General features: G+C 41.8%; 2 protein-coding genes across 3 annotated transcripts in view; both read left to right on the top strand.

Annotated features, from left to right (window-relative positions):
- Positions 1-644: 644 nt before the first annotated feature.
- coq8b (coenzyme Q8B) lies at positions 645-11,293 on the top strand. Of its 2 annotated transcripts, none has more exons than XM_030109079.1 (16): positions 645-758; positions 1,249-1,430; positions 1,885-2,029; positions 2,362-2,567; positions 2,959-3,025; positions 3,319-3,393; positions 3,813-3,932; positions 4,012-4,097; positions 4,192-4,332; positions 4,426-4,507; positions 5,293-5,386; positions 5,938-6,079; positions 8,202-8,309; positions 8,412-8,477; positions 8,685-8,771; positions 10,212-11,293. In XM_030109079.1, coding segments are annotated over exons 1-16 (1,899 nt in total). In that variant the 5' UTR covers positions 645-757; the 3' UTR covers positions 10,509-11,293. The 2 variants fall into 2 exon arrangements, with proteins under 2 accessions (XP_029964939.1, XP_029964938.1); XM_030109078.1 differs by having other exon boundaries at positions 1,882-2,029.
- Positions 11,294-15,700: 4,407 nt separating this feature from the next.
- The window catches only part of numbl (NUMB like endocytic adaptor protein), a 67,043-nt gene continuing 61,165 nt past the window's right edge, over positions 15,701-21,578 (top strand). Inside the window, exon 1 of the mRNA XM_030108098.1 lies at positions 15,701-15,827. The gene's annotated coding sequence lies outside the window, so the exon portion shown is untranslated. The remainder of the gene's footprint in view (positions 15,828-21,578) is intronic.

Genomic DNA, 21,578 nt, shown 5'->3' with positions numbered 1-21,578 from the left:
TTTGTGCGCCCCCCTGTGTGTTCTACAAGTCTCTATAACTGAAAAATTATCTGTGGTGAGACAAATAATGTCTATTCTATTCTATTCTATTCTATTCTATTCTAGTGCTAAGCGTGTATGCAGATTCATTGCTCCTCTTTCAGTCACTTATGTCATCTCAATTGTCCATACACTTGAATTATTTGTTGTTGTTGACTTATTTATTCAATTGTATGTGTATTTGTGAACACAAACAGAATATGTTAAATATACTTGTATGCAAGACGCATCTTTCTGATTGTGATTTCAGCTTTAGTACTTTTTAGATGACTGCCTGAAAGAAACACGTTACCAACCAGCGGTGAAATCAGTAAAATCACTAAAAGTGATTGGTTTTGTGTACATCTCTATCCAGTCAATGCAGTTCACACGTCCAGTTTGATAACTGTACACTGCTGAGCTGGCAGCTGCACGTGCGCCCCAATCTCTTCACCCTCATTGGAGAGTTACTCCGAGTAGGACCGCCTTCTACTGCGTATGATTAGACAATTTTCCCTCACTTCTACGTCAGTCATTTGACATTCTTCACTGCTATTGGTTGAGATGTTCCACCCCCATTTGGGACCTGCCCACACCTCACCGTGATTGGATGCCTGTTGCGTCACTCAAAAGCTAACTTCCGGGTGTCCTGTGGTTGCAAAACAGAAGAGGCAGCTGCACAGCAGTGGCTACAGAGAACAGTCTCAGAAGAAAATCTGGACAAAGCGACTTTAGAAAAAGTGAGTTGTTTTACTTACTAACTGTAGACTAATGGATTTATTTATAGCTTGTGTAATTTACGCGCCAATCTTCTTCTACCGACGCATTGCACAACGTGGCTAACATCACCTGGGAATGAGGAGCCAACTCAGAAATTAGCCAGTCAGGCGCGTAACAGTTTGTTCAGCATATTTATTAATCTATATGTTGTGTCATGGCGTGATATGCTATTTCTGAACAACGCTGCGCGTGTGAATAGCATGTGAACATGTGCTGAAACATGGGTGGCTGGACACATTTCAAGGTTAAACCGTAGACTGTGTCTGCTGACCCCGCCAGCTGCGTGGACGCCTCTCGTAAATATGTGGAATCACTTTCTAGGTAGTTTCTTATTGAATATAATACTCACCAATCACTGTTCATCTTTTTTTAAGAAGTGGATTGATCATTTGGCCTTGTCCATGCTGTTATGCGTCTGATAACTGATCTCCTTGCTTCTCTTTTTCGAAGTGATGCTGTCGGAAGTCCTGCAGGTCCTCCGTGGAGCTGGTAAAGTGGGGTCTGCCCTGGTGTCCACTCAGGGGGAGCAGCTCCGTCTCATGGCCTGCAACTCTTCCGTTGGAGCAGGAGTCAAAGCTGCTCAGGATGTGGTGGAAGGACTATTGGGAACTTTCATGGGAGGTGCCTCTCAGGTGAGTTGGGTTAAACTTGTGTGTGATCACTCCTCATTTTTTGGCATCATTTTACAGAGACTGGTAACAAAATCATGGAAACTACTGATGTTTCACAACTATCTTCAGGGGTTCTCTCTTATCCTATTTTGTTTGAGATATTTGCTTTTAAACCTTCTTTCGAGCGCCTAAAGCCACTCCCACTAATCTCAGGACAAAGAGAGAGTAGCCTCAGAGTCTCTTCTGTTTACAATCAGGCGAAAAAATCTTTGTAGGTAAATACACAACAAGATAAACCTGAAAATCAAGATTTTTTTTGTACATGGAAGGTAGGAAATAAACAGAAATATGGATAGTTTTCATTAATTTCATTTACTTGGGTCTTTTTTGGCCAAATGTTTGTAAAGCTTTGCCATGATGAAAATGGATTGTTATATTGTAACTAATGCCTTCCAACTTTACATCTGGATAGCAGCAGTCGGTAAAGGAAGATGTGTTTCCGGATGCAGAGGGCTGGGAGAACATGGACCCTGATGAGGCAGCCAAATGGGCTGTGGGGTCCGAGTTTCCTGCTGAAGCTGCGGAGCAGAGCCAGCAGGCAGAACCTGGACCTGCAACAGGTATGGACACAACTTAATGACAGTAGTAGAAACGATGTATACTGAAATTCAGTTTGTTTGTTTGTTTTTACAGCTATTTTATCATCTTATCGTAAAGTTTAATTTTGAAACACATAATCTAAAAAAAAGATGGTGTTGGTCATTGTTTTTCTTTTGCAAATTCATAAGATTGTATAATTCTGTTGTAACTTGATATTGTGAAAATAATTGCATTGTCTGAGATTAAGCAGTTACACACAATATGATTAGACTTCAATTGCAACACAGCTTTGGGGTTTCTGCCTTGATGTTCAGCTTCAGTCAAACACGACCGCATCCTCTCTTGATCTCAGGAGTACAGTCAGAATCGGGGACGACTGCAGGGGGAGCAGGCTGGCCGGGCCAGAGCGCCCGCTTCCTCCACACCGCCCCCAGGTTCAACAGGTGGTACCTCCAGAACCGATCCGTCCACAACACGGTGGTGGCCAGACTTACGCCGGAAGACATCAAGAAGGCCAGGGAGGCAAAACAGGGCCTGGTCAAACCTGTCAAGCAGAAGGTTAGCTGAAGAAATAAACCAGCAGGCCATTCATAGCTAAGATTCATAATACAGTATATGATTGTGATTAACATATTCTCAATTGAATTTTTTTGTTTGTTGCCTGTTTTTCTTTGTCTAGGCATGTACAGACTTGAAATTCCATATTCTCACATATGAAGACTCTTTTTAATTAGTATATATTTCTTCTTTCTGTCTTCACCTTTTGCTATGATGTATTTGAATCTCCCACAACCATAATCTTTTAAACATTTCTCGGAACATCTGTAGGAAGGTCAAATAATGACTCATTGTTTGGAGAAATGTAATAGACATTTGAACAAAGCCAGACTTTCATAAATTATTTGGAGCATGTTGTGACTGTTTTTGTCCACTTGTTGATTTATTTCAGCTCAGTGATCGAGCCAAAGAAAGGAAAGTTCCTGCCACAAGAATCAGCAGGCTGGTTAATTTTGGAGGTAAGATGAAAGTTTCTCAATTATTTTTATATTTACCACAGCAATACTCTGATAACCGCTGAGGTCTGCCGATGATCCTGGTGAAAGTTAGATGTTATTACATTTGTTCACACCGCAGTTTTTTTTTTTTTTCCTCTTTATGTGAAAAACAAAAATACCAAACTGAATTGAATCAAAGTTTCTTGCCTCAGAAGCAGCATCATGTGTGGCCAATGAGTTGCTTTTTTTTCTCTCGAGAATTTGTTGGGTGAACCTCGTTTTGACGTGACTGTGTGTCTGTGTCTGTGCTGCAGGGCTGGCAGTGGGCCTGGGGATCGGAGCCATTGCTGAAGTGGCTAAGCAATCGCTGGGAGGCAAACAAAAAGGAGGTAAAGCACTTCTCCGCCTCCTCGAACACCCCCCCATCCATAAAACAGCCCTTCGGCCTGTTGTGACAGATCCCGGCAGACAGATGGACAGCTGGCCGACCCCCTGAAGTTTCTGATGTGTTAGCACCTGTTCTGCACCGGATGGGCTGTAAATCAAACAGTCTAATAAGAGTTTCAATAGAGGCTTTATTATGTGTTAAATCAGTAGCGTTTAACGATGTACCACTGCCCCTGTTTTTATGCTCCGCCATCTACAGCCGGACCTGTTCAGGGCCACAGCTTAATTACTTTACAAGCGGCAGTGTGATGATAATTAATGAGACAAATTGCTTCTGCCATGCAGTTCTGTATTTTTTTTTTTTTTTTTGGCGCCAAGTGTCACTGTTAATACCGTATGTGTGTGTGGGTGTGTTTCATAGACATGAACGCCCTGCTGGACTCTCCTTTCCTGTCAGAGGCAAACGCTGAGAGAATAGTCAACACACTCTGTAAGGTTCGAGGAGCTGCACTCAAGATCGGCCAAATGCTCAGCATACAAGGTACCACAGTGTCTCAGTGAAATGAACATTTACGTCATGACAATTTTCCCACAATGCACTTTTTTTTTTTTGTTTACAGACAACGCTTTCATCAATCCCCAACTGCAGAGGATCTTTGAGAGGGTCCGACAGAGTGCAGACTTCATGCCTGCGTGGCAGATGAACGTGAGCACGGACTGTTCTTCATCTGTTATATGAACCTGCCTGGTTAATAGTTGTTATTGTAAACCTGCTGCGACGTGTGTCTTGCATTGTGCAGAAAGTCCTGGACGAGGAGCTGGGGCCAGGCTGGCGAGAGAAGCTCTCATCCTTCGAGGACAAACCCTTTGCTGCAGCGTCCATTGGCCAAGTGCATCATGGGGTGTTAAAAGATGGTCGAGAAATCGCCATGAAGATACAGGTTGGAGATTATAGTCAGACAAACCTGTTTTTTTTGTCCCAAACCATCAGTTTGCTTGTTTTTGACTGTGTGGTGTTCCCTTCTTTACCCCAGTACCCCGGTGTGGCAGAGAGCATCCACAGTGATATAAACAACCTGATGTCGGTGCTGAAGATGAGCGTGGTCCTGCCAGATGGTAACAAGTCCATAGATATTTGTCTAGTTTATGTTTTTATTCATGTTTCAGTTTCAAGATACACATTCAGCTGCTCCGGAGTTACTTTTGCATCATAATATTTTCATATCTCAAGTCAACTTCCACATGAATTACTACTGCATGTGTCTTACTACTACTTAAAATAATCTAAATACTCTGCAAATGTGTCCTAAAGGTCAGCATTTAATAGATTAATGAATATAAGTAGTGAGAACTCTCATAATTATGCATACGGAATAATTAATTGTGAATGTTGCATTAAATGAGCTCCTTCATGGTCTCATTTTATGTTCAGTTTCAACAATTTTAACCACCAGGTGGTGCTGTAGTACAAATGAACTACAGCTTTCTGACTAACTCAGGGGCTTTTACTGTGATTGAAACAGTGTCTGTGTGAGTAATAGAGATACAGGTCATCAATTCTTTTCCTGCACTTCCAGCATGGTGTGAAGGCCATACGGTGCTTATTTTGTAGCACTGAGATTTCATAACGGCTTCTTAAGACTAATTCTCTCTTATAAAATGTAGTAGTGCCTGATTTAGTGTGTGAAACTCTTCGTTTGAAAGCAAGCAGCAGAGAGATGAGCGTAAGCTTTAAGTGAAACATCAGACCGCCATCCTCTTGGTGTGATCGAGTGTCATCACCATGCCACACTACAGACCCACCTGTATCACCAGGATCCGTATTTTAGCAGAATCAGCTGTGTCTAGAAACCGCTGTCTTTTATCTTTGCTGAGTTTTGCACCCTCTCTTTTCTTGGCAGGTCTGTTTGCGGACAGCAGCTTAGAGGTTCTTCAGAGGGAGCTGGCGTGGGAGTGTGACTATAAGAGGGAAGCAGAGTGTGCCAAGAAGTTCAGGTCAGTTTAAAAGACTTGGGAGATTTATCCACTGAAGCTCATTTGTTTACCAGTACTCGCCATTCAAGTGTACAAAAAGAGGTCATCCCACTTGTTTCCCTTTTAATTTGGAGAACAGTGACTCTTTAAGGAGGTAGTAGCTTCAGCAAGTGGCCAGCAACTGCTGAACACTCTAAACATCTATTCTCTGTTCGCAGGCTGAAGCATGAGTCGATTACTCTGCATGTATATTTTAGGTTCTGCTCTGTCTGATTTGTAGCTTTGAGCTATTTTTGGTTTTTCAAAGAACTTTCTTATCAAGTGGTTTATTTTGGAAATGTTCTGCACACCACTGCAGGGACTAGAATGAAAGGAACAATGAATCCCAAATTTTCAGATGGAAAATTATGCTTTTTGTTTGTTTTCTTTGAAAACCACAGTTACTCAACTCACAGATGTTGTTCAGTATCTCTGTGTGCACATTTAGCTTCTGATTTCTGTCGTTTCCAGTGTAGAAATGTAGGAATAACTTTGATAAATTGTTGCTGCATGGATTATTTCTGTGTCACCAGGTCACTGCTGGAGGGAGATGAGTTTTTCCACATTCCCGAGGTGATTGATGAGCTGTCCGGCCGCAGGGTGCTGGCCATGGACCTGATACAGGGAGTCCCACTGGACCGCTGTGTGGACCTGGATCAGGAGACCAGGAACCAGGTAAGTTTAGTTTAGTGTGAGATTTTGTTAGAGGACATGTCAGGGAAGCTTTCCAGCCACTTATGTCAGCTCTTTGAAGGAATACAAAGCTGGACGTTCTTGACAATGTGACATTAATGGGGGTTTTTCCTGAGCTTCACTGGATAAATGTCAACTAAATCACAACATTTCATCAGTTCCGCAGTTGTAGACGAGTGTCAGCTGCTACAGTGTCACTCTACCAGTCAGTATCTGTTCCATGTAAAACAAAACTTACATCAAACAAACAAAAGGTTCAGATCATGAATCACTTACATTGGAAAATCGCTTACACAGCAGTTTTTCTGGCAGAGGATCTCAAATTATAACATACTCACCAAATACACACTTCAGCATGTGAACGTCACATTAATATAGACTCCAGAGTGAGGACATATAAATAAACATGCATTTCACTTGACATTCAGAGATCTCCAAGTGCTCCAGCAATAAATCAATAAATAATCGTCAAAAACAAAGAAGCCACTCACAGGAAACAGTTTCTGCTTGTTCATTCAGTCGACATGGTATTTTTGGCTGGATGCACTCAGACCGTGTGCTGTCAGCTCCTCAGCGGCGGGGATGTTGGTCTGGACTGTCTTTCCACTCCAGCCTTGTCATTTCTGGAGACCATTAAGGAGGAAGAACCACTCTCAGGTCGCTGCAGTACTTCTGTCAATGTATTCAAAAAAACCCAGTCAGAAATATTCCAGAGCAGCTTTGATGGAAACCACACAGAAACCAGCAGCTGGCAGAAAGATGTATAATTATTGGTCCATGAGCGTTGCAGCCAATCAGAGATGTAACCCTCTGAAACGTAGATCGCTGCACACCTCGGCCATCATTTCTCATGAACATGTCAGTTATTCACTCCCTGTCTGTGACTGAACAGCTGCACAAAAACATGTCACCTGTTAAAATTCCCCAGAATAGCTGACCAAAAAACTCAAATCCAGTTTGAAATGTACAGCAGCAGCAGCGATAATTTCAATGATCATCATAAAACTATAACAACACAGAAGCTTTGGTCTTGAACATGACACATAAGCGCTTTCCTGTGAATCTTAGATGCTCTTTTGTGGTTTTTCCCTTTTTATGTGTTTGCAAAACGTCACACCAAATCATCTGTGACCCATAAAACTGCTTTTAAGAGGATTTTTTTTTAGTCTGTTTCCCCATTCGTCTTCTTGTTGTGCTGTACATGCAGTAATTGGTTGAATGAAGGGTATTGTAATCCCACCTGGAGAAATCAATCGCCTGATCAATAAAATAGCCGACTATCTTCGGGTAGCATGCTGTTTTAATACTGTGATAATAACATGAACACAACATTTCTTTCTGTAGCAGTACCGAAGTTTTGACATTGAGTCGGTTAACATGACCATAAAGATCTGCGAACTGGGAATCATGTGATTATGGTCTTCATTAAATCTTTGCATGTAGAAGTGTGACTGTTGAAGAAACCCTGGATAGGAATCCAGTTACATTTATATTATTTTAATATGAAATTCATGTGATAACGATTGCTTTGTCTTGCCACACATTTTGCTACTATATAACTTTTTTAAATGTATACACAGATATAAAAAAAAAACTGAAGAAATCAGATTAATGGGCGTACTTCTGGAAAGACATCATAGTATTGGGGAGAAATGTTAGGTGTGTTAATCTGTTTTCTCATAATCAGATGAACGTGTCCTGCTGTTTATGATCTTTTGAAGAATCCAATAACTCCAGAAATCACAAAATGATCAGGCTGTCAATGTGCTTTTAAAAGGTCTAAAATGATAGAAACATCATTTATTATGCTTTTAATTAGGCAACAACTCAGGGGGAGAAAAAGAGCCCTTAAATATTTCAGTCAGCCAAGCTTACAGTGTTGTACACTATTTCACTTGGTTCATTTCTCTTACAAATGCAGAAGCACTAGTTTTCCTTGAAAAAAATATCTCTGGAAATGTTCAGTGTGAAAGAATTATGAGTAAACTAAATACTTAATAGAATTACACACAAATCTATTGCTTTTTTGTGGGATGTTGTCGGCAGAATAGTTGTTGCTCTGTTAATGAAGCGAGATTAAAGAGGCTTCCTCTTTCCCCTGCAGATCTGCTTCAACATCCTCCAGCTGTGTCTCAGGGAGCTGTTTGAGTTCAGGTTCATGCAGACCGATCCAAACTGGGCCAACTTCTTCTACAACTCGGACACCAACAAGGTGAGAACAGTGTGATTTTCATTGTTAAACACCAAAAAGGTGGATCAAATAATGTCATGGTGGATCAATGGATTCCTCCATTTAAATCGCGTGCGTCTTTAGGTTGTTCTCCTGGACTTTGGAGCGTGCAGAAGTTACCCAGAATCCTTCACAGATGACTACATACAGGTATGAGGAGTCTAAAATTATCAAACACCCACCAGTGGACCTCACAGCATGATTTATGCAATGAGATTTCAGTGAATAATTCAACGTTCGAGTCGGGCTAAATTTTGCAACAGTTGAGGAAAACTGACCTCACGGTGTTTACCGCTGCCGCTTCAGACCTCCAAAGGAGATGTTTGCATTGATTTTCCTGGCGCTTTATGATTTCAGGTTGTTTACGCAGCTTCTGTGGGTGATCGAGACACCGTTCTCTCCAAATCAAAGGACCTGAAATTCCTGACAGGCTTCGAGACCAAGGTGGGATATTTTAGTCGCTGCTGCTGCTGTGCTCATTCATTTTTGATGCCGTGTCTTCATCTCGTGTCTTCTCCATCTATTTGTGTTCACTGCGACGGATGCTAACTCTGTTGTGCATATCACACACTCCTTTTGCAGGTTTATAAAGTAGTAAATACCCGAGAGAGTCCTCACTTCAGTCTAGGTTACATTTGTGAATGGATTTTGATGAATTCAGATGAAGAGGTTTCAGTTTTGAGGGGATAAATGTTAACCTGCTTTTGATTTCAAACCATTTCTATTGACTGGAATGTGAGGGATCCTGTGTTTGAGTTTTTTTTAGTCCGGGTCAGTGCTGAAGAAACAGAGCAGAATTTATGGCATTTCCCTTTCCCGAAACCAGAGATCATTTCCTCTAAAATACAAATAACCACCAGCCCGGTTTTCATGAAATTTGCATAGACCAGAGGTCTGCAACCGTCATGATCACAACAGATGTTTTTGTGAATTTTTTCGTCAAATTAAATTTTTCTAAAGCTGCAAAACATGTTAATCATCCGAAAACTCACACTTAAAAGCTGACATTGCTTTCATGAAGTTTCATAGCTATAATTTTATTTGAAAAAATTAGCTATTTTCTCATTTTTTTCCTCAGAAATCTTCTCAAGTGTTAATTTTTTTTCCCCTTTTTATGCATATTGGTTATTTCAAACGTTTTAGTAGTTTATAGCCCTAATAATAAGAAGTTAAAGCATTTTTACCCTTTTACCTGTTTTTCCTGTATCATTTGTTTTTTCTTTTAGGCAAACAAAAATTTAGGCAAAGTCTTTATTTACATGTGATTTTTGTGAAAGTTTTATGGAGCCATGATAGAGATGCTGAAGGTTCATTTAGAGTTGCAGGGATGAGCCAGTTTTCTATATAGTTGTGCAGTAAAAGCGTTGTGGACAGTTTGACTGTCCAACATTAGCCAGATTGTCGTGGTAGAGCAGGCTCGAGTTTCACAAATCCACCCTGACAGGTAAAGGTGTTGCAGCCTCATTGCACCATGGGATAGATTTTAGTGAAATATTGAAACGGTGGATGATAGTTCCCTCATTTGGTGTAGTGCCGGTGGTGGAGAGCGCAGTCCTGTGTGTCGGTCCACAGCGGCTGGAGACCTTGCGACTTAATGTTATAGCATCTGATTCATGCCGATTGATCAGAGATCATTATGTGACCCCCCCCCCATGCCCAGGAGACAACTCCTTTTAGACTGCCAAGTCGTATCAGCGTATGAACGTGATCAATCAGAATACTTTAGTCTTGATTTGTATTGACCCGGTCCTGTGAAGAGAGACTGGAACTGACCCAAAGTCATCAATAACTAATGTGCTACAGAGCCGACTGAAATGTCTGCAGACGTGGAGTGGACATGCTCACTGTGTGAAGTCGTCAACTGTTCCCTTGACTCTTTCCCAGGCCTTCAAGGACGCCCACGTAGAGGCGGTCATGATCCTCGGCGAAGCCTTCGCGTCCGCCGAGCCCTTTGACTTCGGCACGCAGAGCACCACCCAGCGAATCCAGAGCCTCATCCCCGTCATGCTGCGCCACCGCCTCACCCCTCCACCCGAGGAGACGTACTCCCTCCACCGCAAGATGGCTGGCTCCTTCCTCATCTGCTCCAAGCTGAAGGCAAAGATTGCCTGCAAGGACATGTTCCTGGACGTGTACAACGCCTACAACCAGAGGATGCAGACAGCGCAGGCCAGCTCTTAGAAACTCTGGGTCCGTCCGCAAATCCGGAGCTTTTTATTTAGGACTGGCTTCGGTGTAGGTCTCACCTCAGACCCCACGCTGTGCCAGTATGTCACAGACAATGCCGATGTGCTCTAATGAGGAGCGTGATGTTTGTCTGCTTGTCTCTCCGCACTGCTACACACTGACATCGGGAGTGTGTGTCTGGGTGTGTGAGCTCTGATTTTCTACCTCAGCATGTTACTCAGACGCTCATCAAGGCGTGGTGGGGCTCCTATGTGGACAGAAATCCTCAAAAACTGAGTTACTACTAAAGATCCACCATGAATTCACAATAAAGCCTCATAGGCTGAGTAAATAATAACATTTTTTGAGTTTTTCCTCTCCGTAAACACTTGATACAGTTAAATCCAACATCAGCAGTGAGGGCCGCTACATTTATTGGAAAGTCTCTCCATGGAAGAAAACAAAGCTTTCATAGAAATAGCCGCTGCTGTCAGGCACTGTCGGATGTTTGAAGGACTTTGCCGCCTGATGCGTTGGTCAAATAAAGCTTTCACCTAAATGTAATGGCTGACTAGATTAGACGAGCAGATTATCAGAGGAATTACGGAAGGCGGGCTAATGGAGCCCCTCTGTGTGACGGTGGCCTTGAATTATAAACACACAACTCTCCAATGTGAAAGACTTGTTTCTTGCTAATGCTTTATCTACTCTTGAGTATTGAGAGGTGCGTTGTATCCTGTAAATCAGTGTGCTGTGCTTTCTTTTTTTTTTTTAATGAAATAAAGTGGTGGAAAACCTTTTGTGTTGCACATGTGCTTCACAAAAATGAGCTTTTTGTTGCAGCTGTCAAAAGAGGCTCCAAGCCAAGGCCTTTCCTCCACTTGGTATTGATCTTTCCATTTCAGGGTTTGGCCTCGGGAGGAAACGTCACGTTTATGTTTGACCTCACTGTTTCCCCACAGCGTCCTGTTATTGACTGGCAGGTATAATAATAGTTGGTTCGAACAGAGGATGACTTCAGCTAATGGTGGCACTGAAGATTGTTTGTAGGTGCTATTTTTAATTCAAGGCAGTACCGTCTCCAACTGATGACATTACAAAGTGTAAAAATGGCACAGCAGACATTAAGACCTTTTATCAGGCAAATGACCGTTTTTAGTAACGCCGAGAGACGTGACTTGTGTCAGACTTGCTAAACCAGTTAGAAAAGACATTTTAAATTTCTTGGCAAAAATATAAAGACTTCTCTTTTGGTGAAGCTTTCAGTGCAACGTTTCACCCAAATCACACTTTGAGAACGGTTCCATTATGTTTTTAAAATTATTACATTTACAGTGTTTTGTAAATCACATCCAGCTCTAAGATTTGACCGTCTGAACTATGTACCATCAGAGGCATTTTGAATACTGTGAAATGTGTGTCAGATTTTAATTACATGTAACAAAGTAGATGGAGTCACTTGGTTTTCAATGGTAGCAGGTGTTTGTGGTTGTCTGTGTCTGTGTGCTCTGTTACCAGTGTGGGCAAGTTACTTTTAAAAAGCAATTATAGTTACTAATTACTTCTTCCAAAAGTAACTGAGTTATGGTATACTAAGTTGCAATATCTTAAAAGTAACTATTGTGTTTCTTTAACAAAGAAAAAGACACCAATCAAATTTGATTTGTAACTGTAGATAGCATCTCTACATTTTTAAAAGAATAATAAAACACAGTAGAAGTATGTCAATAGATGTCTGGACTTCCATTTTAAAGCTGCGTTTGAATCAAATCTCTATCGCTGCATCTCTGTCACATCACGAGATATGCAAATAAACACCTATGCAAATTAGGTGATGACATCATTAACTTCCTTGACTGACGAGTTTGCAACAATGTATCTTTTCTAAAGCAACATTGTTTTTACAAAACAATGTGCATCATATTTCATTTAATTATTAAGCATTTAATGTAAATGTTATCATTATTTCACATGAGGCACTTTCTTTTAATCTATTATGACACTGTTATATGTATACCACAACTCACCATTCCATTGAATTCAGCTTTATGAATAGTCAAATTCAACACAGTCATTTCTCGGCACTTTTACAGATATGAACCCAACAGTTCTACATAAGCAAGCATAAGCAACTGTGGAAAGGAAAAACTCCCTTTTAAAAAGAAGAAAGCTTACGTTTAAGGGGTGGGGGGCGTGGGGGGTGGGGGGCGTGGGGGGTGGGGGAGGGTGAGAGACTATGGGGCAGACCAGACTGGGTTACAACAGGAGAGAGAGAGAGAGAGAGAGAGAGAGAGAGAGAGAGAGAGAGAGAGAGAGAGAGAGAGAGAGAGAGAGAGAGAGAGAGAGAGTGCAAACTCCCAGAGAGACACAGATGACCTCTGCTAAAGCACTCAATACTTTTTCGGTCCACAGGAACCATGAATAAAACTAGATAAGTTTTGAAAATGGATGGATGGTTAGAGCGTTAAAGTCATCTATAATCTTTACAAATGTAAACTCAACTTTTCGGTTCTTCCAGTGACTATAAAGGATTAACTTGCATTGCTGATTAGCAAATATAACACAAGACTCAAACTGACCAGCTCCCTTTTCAGTAGCTAAATACTAACATCAAATCAAAGCCTGAAGAAATTTCTGGTGTTTCATTTTACGTTTTGTTCATTTGCAGGTATGCATAAGAACTCACTACAACTGTTCCTCCATTGGGTGTGGTTGCATCCTGTCCAGTGAAACCTCAATGCCAAATCAAAATCTTTTCTTGGGGAATGAGCCACAGTAAATAACTACAGCACATGTTGAGAAAAGAAAAAGCACTTTCTTCTCTTGTGGCTTCCACGCAATGGAAAGTTGGAGAGATTCTCTGCATGTAAGAAGCAGCTGGATTCACTTCACTGGACCATATTTGGCTCCAGACTCAGATGTTTGATTTTTGTAGTCACATCAGACAGGAGGATCCAGCTCACTTTTTCTTAAGTTATTTTCATGTGAATCGTGCTACACAAGATGAGATACTCAGTGAATATTCCAGTATTTACAGCTTTACGAATCTGCCTGAAAGATATCACTGCCAAGAATTTACTTGGCATCTGTGCAACTACAAAGAGAGAAATGATCTGAGAGCTTCACTTTGAATAGTCCTACAGGTATTTTCACTTATCACACTTCATGTAATCACATCTAATGCTGGATTAATTTCCTTGAACTTTATTCACATTTCAAAGGCTTTAGTCATTATTGCAAGTACAGGAGCAGTACTGTAATTTGCTACTTTATTAAGCATAATGTATTAAGATGTTGAAGACTTCAAATGCTTTAATACATAAGGATTTTTGGTTATTCAAGTGCCTAGTCATTTATCACATATATGTAAAAGGAAAATACATGAGTAAAACAGTTATTAAAAACGTTGTAAGTATAAATAAATGAATTATCAGGAACCATTAAAAAAGGAAAGCAATAGGACCATGTCTGGAATTAAAAATACACATATTTCTGTAATTAAGCAGTATCTAATATTACTGTATGTATGTATCTAATTAAAATTTTAAACTTTATAATCTGCTGCAATAATTCTACATCACCATAATACAATTTGAAAATGTATTTAAACCTTTTGATTTTGTAAAAAAAATACTTATTTTGAAAAATACTTTTTGTCTGTATTTCTACATTTGTTGATAAAACTAAATGGCGTACAGTATATATCCTTATATTTATATGCCTTGTCCCTGTATTGCATAGATATTTTAAACAGGCAAGTTCATTTAAACCCTTATTACTGAAAGTACTGTTTTAATGAGATTAAAAAGACTACTATTGCTTAGTATGCAAGTAACTACTTTTAGTTGTAATTTGTCACAGTTTAAGCCAAATCACAGTTTTTGTTCTTAAGTTTAAAAAAAAAAACCTGTGGGCTTTCCACCTCTGGATAAGTTTCTCTGTTATTGTCGACATTTTTGGAGCTGCTACAGCAAAAACCCATCAAACCCATTTCTAAATTTCTTTATCCAGATTAGATGCTCAGATGGAGCTGATCCCAGCGTATGGGTGATGGTAGGGTACATCACAGAGACAGGGACAATAATGACACACTCACAATCAGACATCATTTCACCTTTTTCAATATGATCTTTGAACTGTAGGAGGAAAAGGAAAACATGCAAACTCTAAACAGAAAGATTCCCATGAGTGAATCACACTCAAATCATGGGAAATTCTTGTTATGAAGCAAGAATGCTGATGATTACACCATGATGAAACCTAAATAAAGATTTCTGATTATGAAGAAACTTTCATTTCAAATTAGCCATGTTTTTAATTGTGGATTTGTTTTTCAGTATGCTTGTGTGCCTTAAATTATTTTTTAATCTAATTTCTAATCTACGATGAGTGAAGTGGATTTGGGATTGGAGGTTCACAGGTTTGAATCCCACAACTGACAGAAAGCCATCATGGTCCCCTGAGCATGACCCTTGACCCCATTCGGCTCTCTGGGCACTGCACCATGGGAGCCCACTGATCCTAATGAGCAGTAATAAGGCTAACTATTAATAGGATGGGTTAAATACAGAGGAGGAATTTTCCCATGGGAATTAATAAAGCATGATTTATTTCTCATCATTAGTGCTCTATCATTTGCACGTGGAATCTCTGTTTTCTTCAGTCTTTAAAACTGAACCTGACCTAAACCTTTGACATGAGCAGACGTGATGCTGAGCTCTTCACCAGCCAGCACAACGAGAATTTCTCCACCGGGATGATTGGAGTAGCACATGATCACAGCTGGCCGGATGACGCACGGTGGCGCAGTGGAGCAGCGGATCCGGACCCCTGTGCTCGCTCCCCCCTCCTTCTTCTCTGGAAAACATCAATGGGAAGAGTAGATTTGCATGTCCGGCCGCCTGTGCCAATGGGCGCACTGGGTAGGCTGGGTTAGCGGGTGGAGCCGGGGGAAGCAGCTCTCGAAGTGCACAGTCAACAACCAAAGCATCAGAGATTACTACAGATACACCGTTTTTCATCCAGATCACACCTCGAGACCCCGATCCGCCGCTTCTTTTTTTTTAAACCCCCCGTTCTGAATCCGGGTTTCACTAAATGAGTAGTAAGACAGGGGGAACCTTGTAATGTGCGTGTGAGTGCGCGCACCGACCAGGTTGATTTTGCGGGCTCACCTCCACACGTCGCTTTCCCAGCGTTTCGGATCCGTCAGATTTTTTTTTCTTTGCGATATATCCGTTTTAGAGGTGTTTCTTCGTTGTCACGCCTTTCTGTCCGGGGTCCTGGATCTACCCGGAGCGGGAGCGGGGAGCCGATCATCCGTCGTTCTCTTGGGTGAGTTGACCGGATCCACCATCTATCATCTCCATATACTGACACTTGCGGGTTTATTTATCCTGCTTAATGTCTTCGTGATGACCGAATCCACCACCAAGAAGTCAGCCACCCTCTTTGGGATTGTGTCGATTCCCCGGTTCGTGAGTTTCTTGGCTGGTCGCACTGTTCGGACGGAACTACATCTCGCTTCTGGACGTGTTCTCGCCAGCGGGCCCAATGAATGAAGTGTGGCAGCTCCAGCCTTTATTATTATTATGACCACGATCTGTTACTAAAGAGCGCAACTACAGTCAGGGGGGACTCTGATCGTCCTCTACCTTATCACAGGTAGTCTCTCCTGGTGTTGTATGTTGTACAGCAGCACTTCCCAAATGAGGCCATACATTGTTGAAATGATCCAACTTTATATGTCATTTACTGAATTATAGCGGCGATTATGACTCTATTGGTCACGGGATTAGATTTATTGCGTCGTTTTTGGCGTGTGAATGAGATAATGTGTTATCGATTGAGCTGTAAAGACTCCAGGTGATTGGTTAATTATCGGTTCCTGGGTTATTCTGTAGTTGCGGTGTTTTCTAAGCGTTTTTTTTCTCCTCCAGGTCAGTGTGGCCACTGAAATACGCGCCCTGCATTTGAATGTGCACCATAATTCAGGCTGTCTCCACGATTTTCCCAACTCTCTGCCCATTGCATCATGCTGTGTGCTGTATTGTATCTTTAGGGCATGATTGCATCATTTTCTAAGTTCTTCAAATTACAGCTTTTTTTCCTTTGAGGAAAAAGAAAAAGGCTTCCATGATGGCTTCTCCTATAACCTCTCATAAATGGAACATAGAGGAGCACTCCAGCCAAAGCATAAGTCATTCAGAGTGTTGGGAGAATGGAGTCCTAATGCATTGAAGCACAGACTTGGCACATGCCTTCCTATATAGGGCCTAGTAAATGCATGAGGCTCCATTGTCTGTGGAGCTCCATCTGTTCCATGACATGGCATTCCTCAGACAGCCAGTCATGCTGTTGGGGGTGGTCTACCCTGATCCGCTGGATCAGAGCGGGGACACAGACACATTGGCTGCACCCAGACTGGACGTGAAGGGCTCAGAGTGTCTCTGTCCCCTATAGAAAAAGCCCGATTGAGCGTACGACAAGGTTCAGGATTGAGGGATTGGTTCTGGTAAACTCACATTAGATTATGCAAAAGTGCTGGTTTGATACATTTTTTTTCCAACATTCACCCAAACAGTGAAGTCAAAGTTCTTGACACACCCACTTTAAAGTCAAAGCACTTTGCAAATTCCCAGCTCTGCTTGAAACTCTGGTAATTGTGCAATGAAAGTCTTTAATGCCTGGCAATCTAGAGGTGAAAGCTTGATTTGATGGGGCCTTGGGGCAACAGCCGAAAGAGATACTGAAGCTGTCAGGCTGAGTCTACCAGGGCAGAAAAGGGGAAACACCTGTTTGTCATGTAAATATTAGCATGATGTTAGATTTGGTTTGGGACAAGAATGTGAGTCAAGACATGTTTGGTTTGTGGTTTGAGGCAAAAGGCAAAATGAGGTGAAGATCGTTAGACATCATAAAAGGAACTCACAAATTTGGGCTAATACTGTTGGGTAAAAGATAAATTCGGTCTGAAGCACAAAGACAGATGGATTATTTGCTTGGTTTGGTAAAGGAGGGCCAGGGGTAATGTGGAGCTGGACCTGAAAGACCTGAAAGAGGTCTGGTTTGGGCTGTATGGGATAGATAACTTGCATAATTGCTGCTGGGTAAGAATTGGACCCAGGTTCAGCTAAGGTTCAAGGAAAGCTGCTTTCAGTTTAGTAGACAGGATAAAAGTGGAGACAATTTGGAGAAAATGGTTGAAAAATTGTTCTGTGGTTTGAAGAAATATTGAGATAAATTGGTTGTTAAGAAGGTGATATTTGGTCTTGTGCTGTGACTAACATGAGTTCAGATTGGGATACAAGGAAAATAGAGTAGCACAACACAGTAACGCGCTTTGTTTTCAGGAGCCATGAACATGTTTATTTCGTGCTGAGGTTGGGCTAAAGCATTAAATTGGTTTTGAAGATGTGGTTCAATTCTGCTAGAGTTAGAAAATGATAGAGAATTTGCTCTCGGGGTTTTAAGTGTGACAGTGTTGTTTTCTAGAGTTTCAACTTTGAGGTAAATTTTTTTGTTGTTGCTGAACTGTAGAATCAGCAAGACTTAGGGAAGGATTTGCTTTGTTTCTCACTTGGTTGTATAAAATGCTATTTTGGTCCAGCATTGGACTGAGGTAAGATAACGGTTTGGTTTGAAGCTGTGGCTACAAGAAGAGCTGGCATGGCCTCGTGAGCAGCTCGAACAATCGCGCTACAGTTGAGCAGAGGAAGGATAGATAATACCTGGAGGAGGAGATCTGAGGATCAGATAGGGAGAGTAAAAAGTGAAATTCAAACCAACTGACTGCTGCTGGAGAAAAATAGGAACTGACGTAGCTAATCAGTACGGTAACTCAGTCATCACAGCTAGAGCATAATTACACCAACTAATCCACACACACACACACACACACACACACACACACACACACACACACACACACACACACACACACACACACACACACACACACACACACACACACACACACTCTCCATTTCCCCTTGGACCATTTTCCCTTTCTGACTGCTCTGATTGCTGCATTAGGACTTGGCTTGATTTTGTTGTATGCACACACACACACACACACACACACACACACACACACACGCACACACACCACTTACCGATACATACAAGGCGGAGGGTTAGCGCAGATGAGACCACAATACAGCAGGGATCAAAGGTCATCCAGCTGGCCAATCAGGATGCTGTCTGGGCTGACTGCTGGTGGAGGAGGGCGTTGACCTTCTTTGTGTTGGTCAGGGTGGGTCTGCTAAACAAGCAGCTCCGCTTCCAGCGCCAGCAGCCACCCTGTGCTTCCCCAAAGCCAACGCACACCCGCCGCTGGACGCTCCGTCAGACGGCGGGTTCCGTTTGCTTGTCCAGTTACGAGTTTTTTATTGGTTCTAGTCCGTAAACCTTTCAAAACCAGCCGCTTTGTGAAAATGTCAAGTGTTGAGACTTCATGAAGAAAGATTACAAGCATAAAAGGTTATCATTGAAGCTATAAAATATGTACACAGTGCTGTGGAGCTGAATTTTCTGAGTTGACTGCAGTGTTGCAGAGCGACTGATCGTGTTTGAGGGATTTACAGAGCGCTGTTGATACAGCACTCCTGTTTACAGTACATTTGTAAAATGTGGATGCGTAGGTGTTTGTTAATGAATGGAACACAACCCTTCAAGTTAAACTGAATCCCATTTATGTCTGTGCGATTAATTAAAACAATTGAATAAAATGATGACATTTGAAGTACTAGAGCGATGTTGAACAGAAGAGAGTTTTAAACACTGGAGTATTGAGGAGGAAAAGTGCTTGGAACTGAGAACTGGACGAAGAAGAGATAAGTGAAATATGAAGAGGCAGGCAGAAAGACTGAATCTGTGGAAGACCAGAGAGAAGAAAGATAGAACGATAAATCAAACGGGGAAAGTGAGGACGGGATGTGTGCGCGGCTGGATTCCATTTGCTCGCCGCTTGTTCGTCTCTTCTCGGTTTTTGGCCGAAACTTCTCACTTGGATTTGATCACATCAGTTTGTACAGAACCTTCGACTCAGAAGATGCCTTCTGACATTTACGCCCGCGTCATCCTCCATCTCTCTCACACACACACACACACACACACACACACACACACACACACACACACACACACACACACACACACACACACACACACACACACACACACACACACACTGGCTGCTGTCTGATGCCTAAGTGCCTCCAGTATGTGCTGAGTGGAGTTATCTGATTTCTGCAGGCTAGTTAAATGCAACCACTCCTTCCCCCCCTCAGTGCTCCATTACTGCACACACTAATGGCATGCTTGGAGCACAATAGACACACACTTATTGTCTTGTCCATGTGTTCTATACACATACTAGACGACATGTTTTTATTCCTTTATATTCTGCTCAGTCTGGACTGATTGGTGTGATATCTTTGAATGATTGCCCAATGAACACTCGTGTGTGAAGGCAGCAATTTGTGCTTTTCTGTGCTTGTTTGGCCATGCGTGTGCAGGAGGCGATGCTGGCTGGCTTGTGTGTGTGAATGTGTATGTTTGTTTCTTTGCCTCAGTGGCGTTCTCAGCGTTTTAATAGGAAAAGTGGAATTTGTTCCTTCCCGGCAGCCTCGGCTCCAAGCGGAGCACACATCGCAACTAATAACTGTCACTCTGTGCTGCCAGGGTTGCATTTTTCAGATCTCATTTGTCTTTTGATTTATATCTTTATGATGACCCATTTTAGCTGCTGAATCTCAGATGCAACAGTCTGTTAGAGAATGTGTTTAAAAGACCTAAAAAGGTTTAAAAAAAAAAAAAAAGCACCTGAAACACCACATTGATCCCTCAGGGTCTGATTTAATCTATATTCTTTATCCAGGCTTTTAACAACTGGACTGGCTGTCAATTGTTTTGGCGGGTTCGTCCCAAATTACACCTCGCGCCCTCTGAATGAATGCCTGACGCGAGATGCTTTTAACCCCGTACTTGCCTCTGCAGTATGAACAGACCTGCTGCTTTTGTATTTCCTAGAAAAAGTGTTGGCTGGCGACGCAAGAAACAGAACACAATCCCAGCGTGAGATCCATGGCAGACTGGCACAGTAACCAAACAATGAATCATCTCCTTCCGTCCATTACACTGCCTGTGAATTCCTAAAGGGGAAACATGTTTGCTTGGTAACGAATGCGAGATATAATGATAATAATACAGATGTTAGTTCTGTAGTGATGATATTACCTCAACAGTGCTGGTAGAAATCATAGGTTGAAGGTTTTTAATGATAATTTAGCAATTTGCCTTCCTGGCAGAAGTGGATGCTTAAGGTGTTTTTTTTCCTCGACATTTTGTGAGACATGACATCTGAAATCAGTCATAGACGTCAGAGTTAGTGCAGTGATGGACTCACAGCTCATCTAAGGTATACTCTGCCCTTCACCCAATGTCATCTGGAATAGGCCTCAGCCTCTGGTGTCCCTAGTCTGGACAAAGTGGGAGTGGAAGATGGATGGATGGATGGATGGATGGATGGATGGCGTTGCTTCTAGGTTACCTGTCACTTAGACCACTGCAAAAAAAATGCCAGCTTGATGGATACAGTAGATTCTGGATTTTTGTTGAAGGTGTCATGGAAAAACACGCTTTTATTATCCATGAAACATAAATAAAATCAAACAGGAAGTTGCATGCGGTGACATAAGTATCTCTCAGCTTTTCATTTGTAATTTTATGGAGCCTGGCCATTACGTTGACAAAGTTTTGCATGCTCTCAAAAAACAACAGTAGAAAGAACTTGGCAAGTCAGAACTGCTCCAACGGTAGACTACAGTTCCATGTGATTACATAACATCCAGCCTCATTCCAGTTGAGAGAATCAGATGAGCAAAGTTTTTTTTAACTTAAAGAGGTTAAAACTCAATGGAAGCAACTCCATTGTTGGTGGTTTGCGTCAGGCTGGCTTTTCTCATGTTTAATGTTCTTTATGCTAAGCTATGCAAACCAATCTCAGGCTTTAGTTTTACATTAGGGACAAACAGAGTGGCACTGACACGTGTAATCTTAATTCTCTTGTAATAAAAGTCACCA

The sequence above is a fragment of the Salarias fasciatus genome, chromosome 14, assembly GCF_902148845.1.
Source record: "Salarias fasciatus chromosome 14, fSalaFa1.1, whole genome shotgun sequence".
Lineage (NCBI taxonomy): Eukaryota > Metazoa > Chordata > Actinopteri > Blenniiformes > Blenniidae > Salarias > Salarias fasciatus.
This window is presented reverse-complemented; position numbering and strand designations above follow the sequence as displayed.

Coding starts and splice junctions, on each gene's coding strand:
- coq8b (XM_030109078.1), top strand. Junction 2,030..2,361: donor AGAACCTGGACCTGCAACAG/GTATGGACACAA, acceptor TCTTGATCTCAG/GAGTACAGTCAGAATCGGGG. Junction 4,333..4,425: donor AAATCGCCATGAAGATACAG/GTTGGAGATTAT, acceptor TCTTTACCCCAG/TACCCCGGTGTGGCAGAGAG.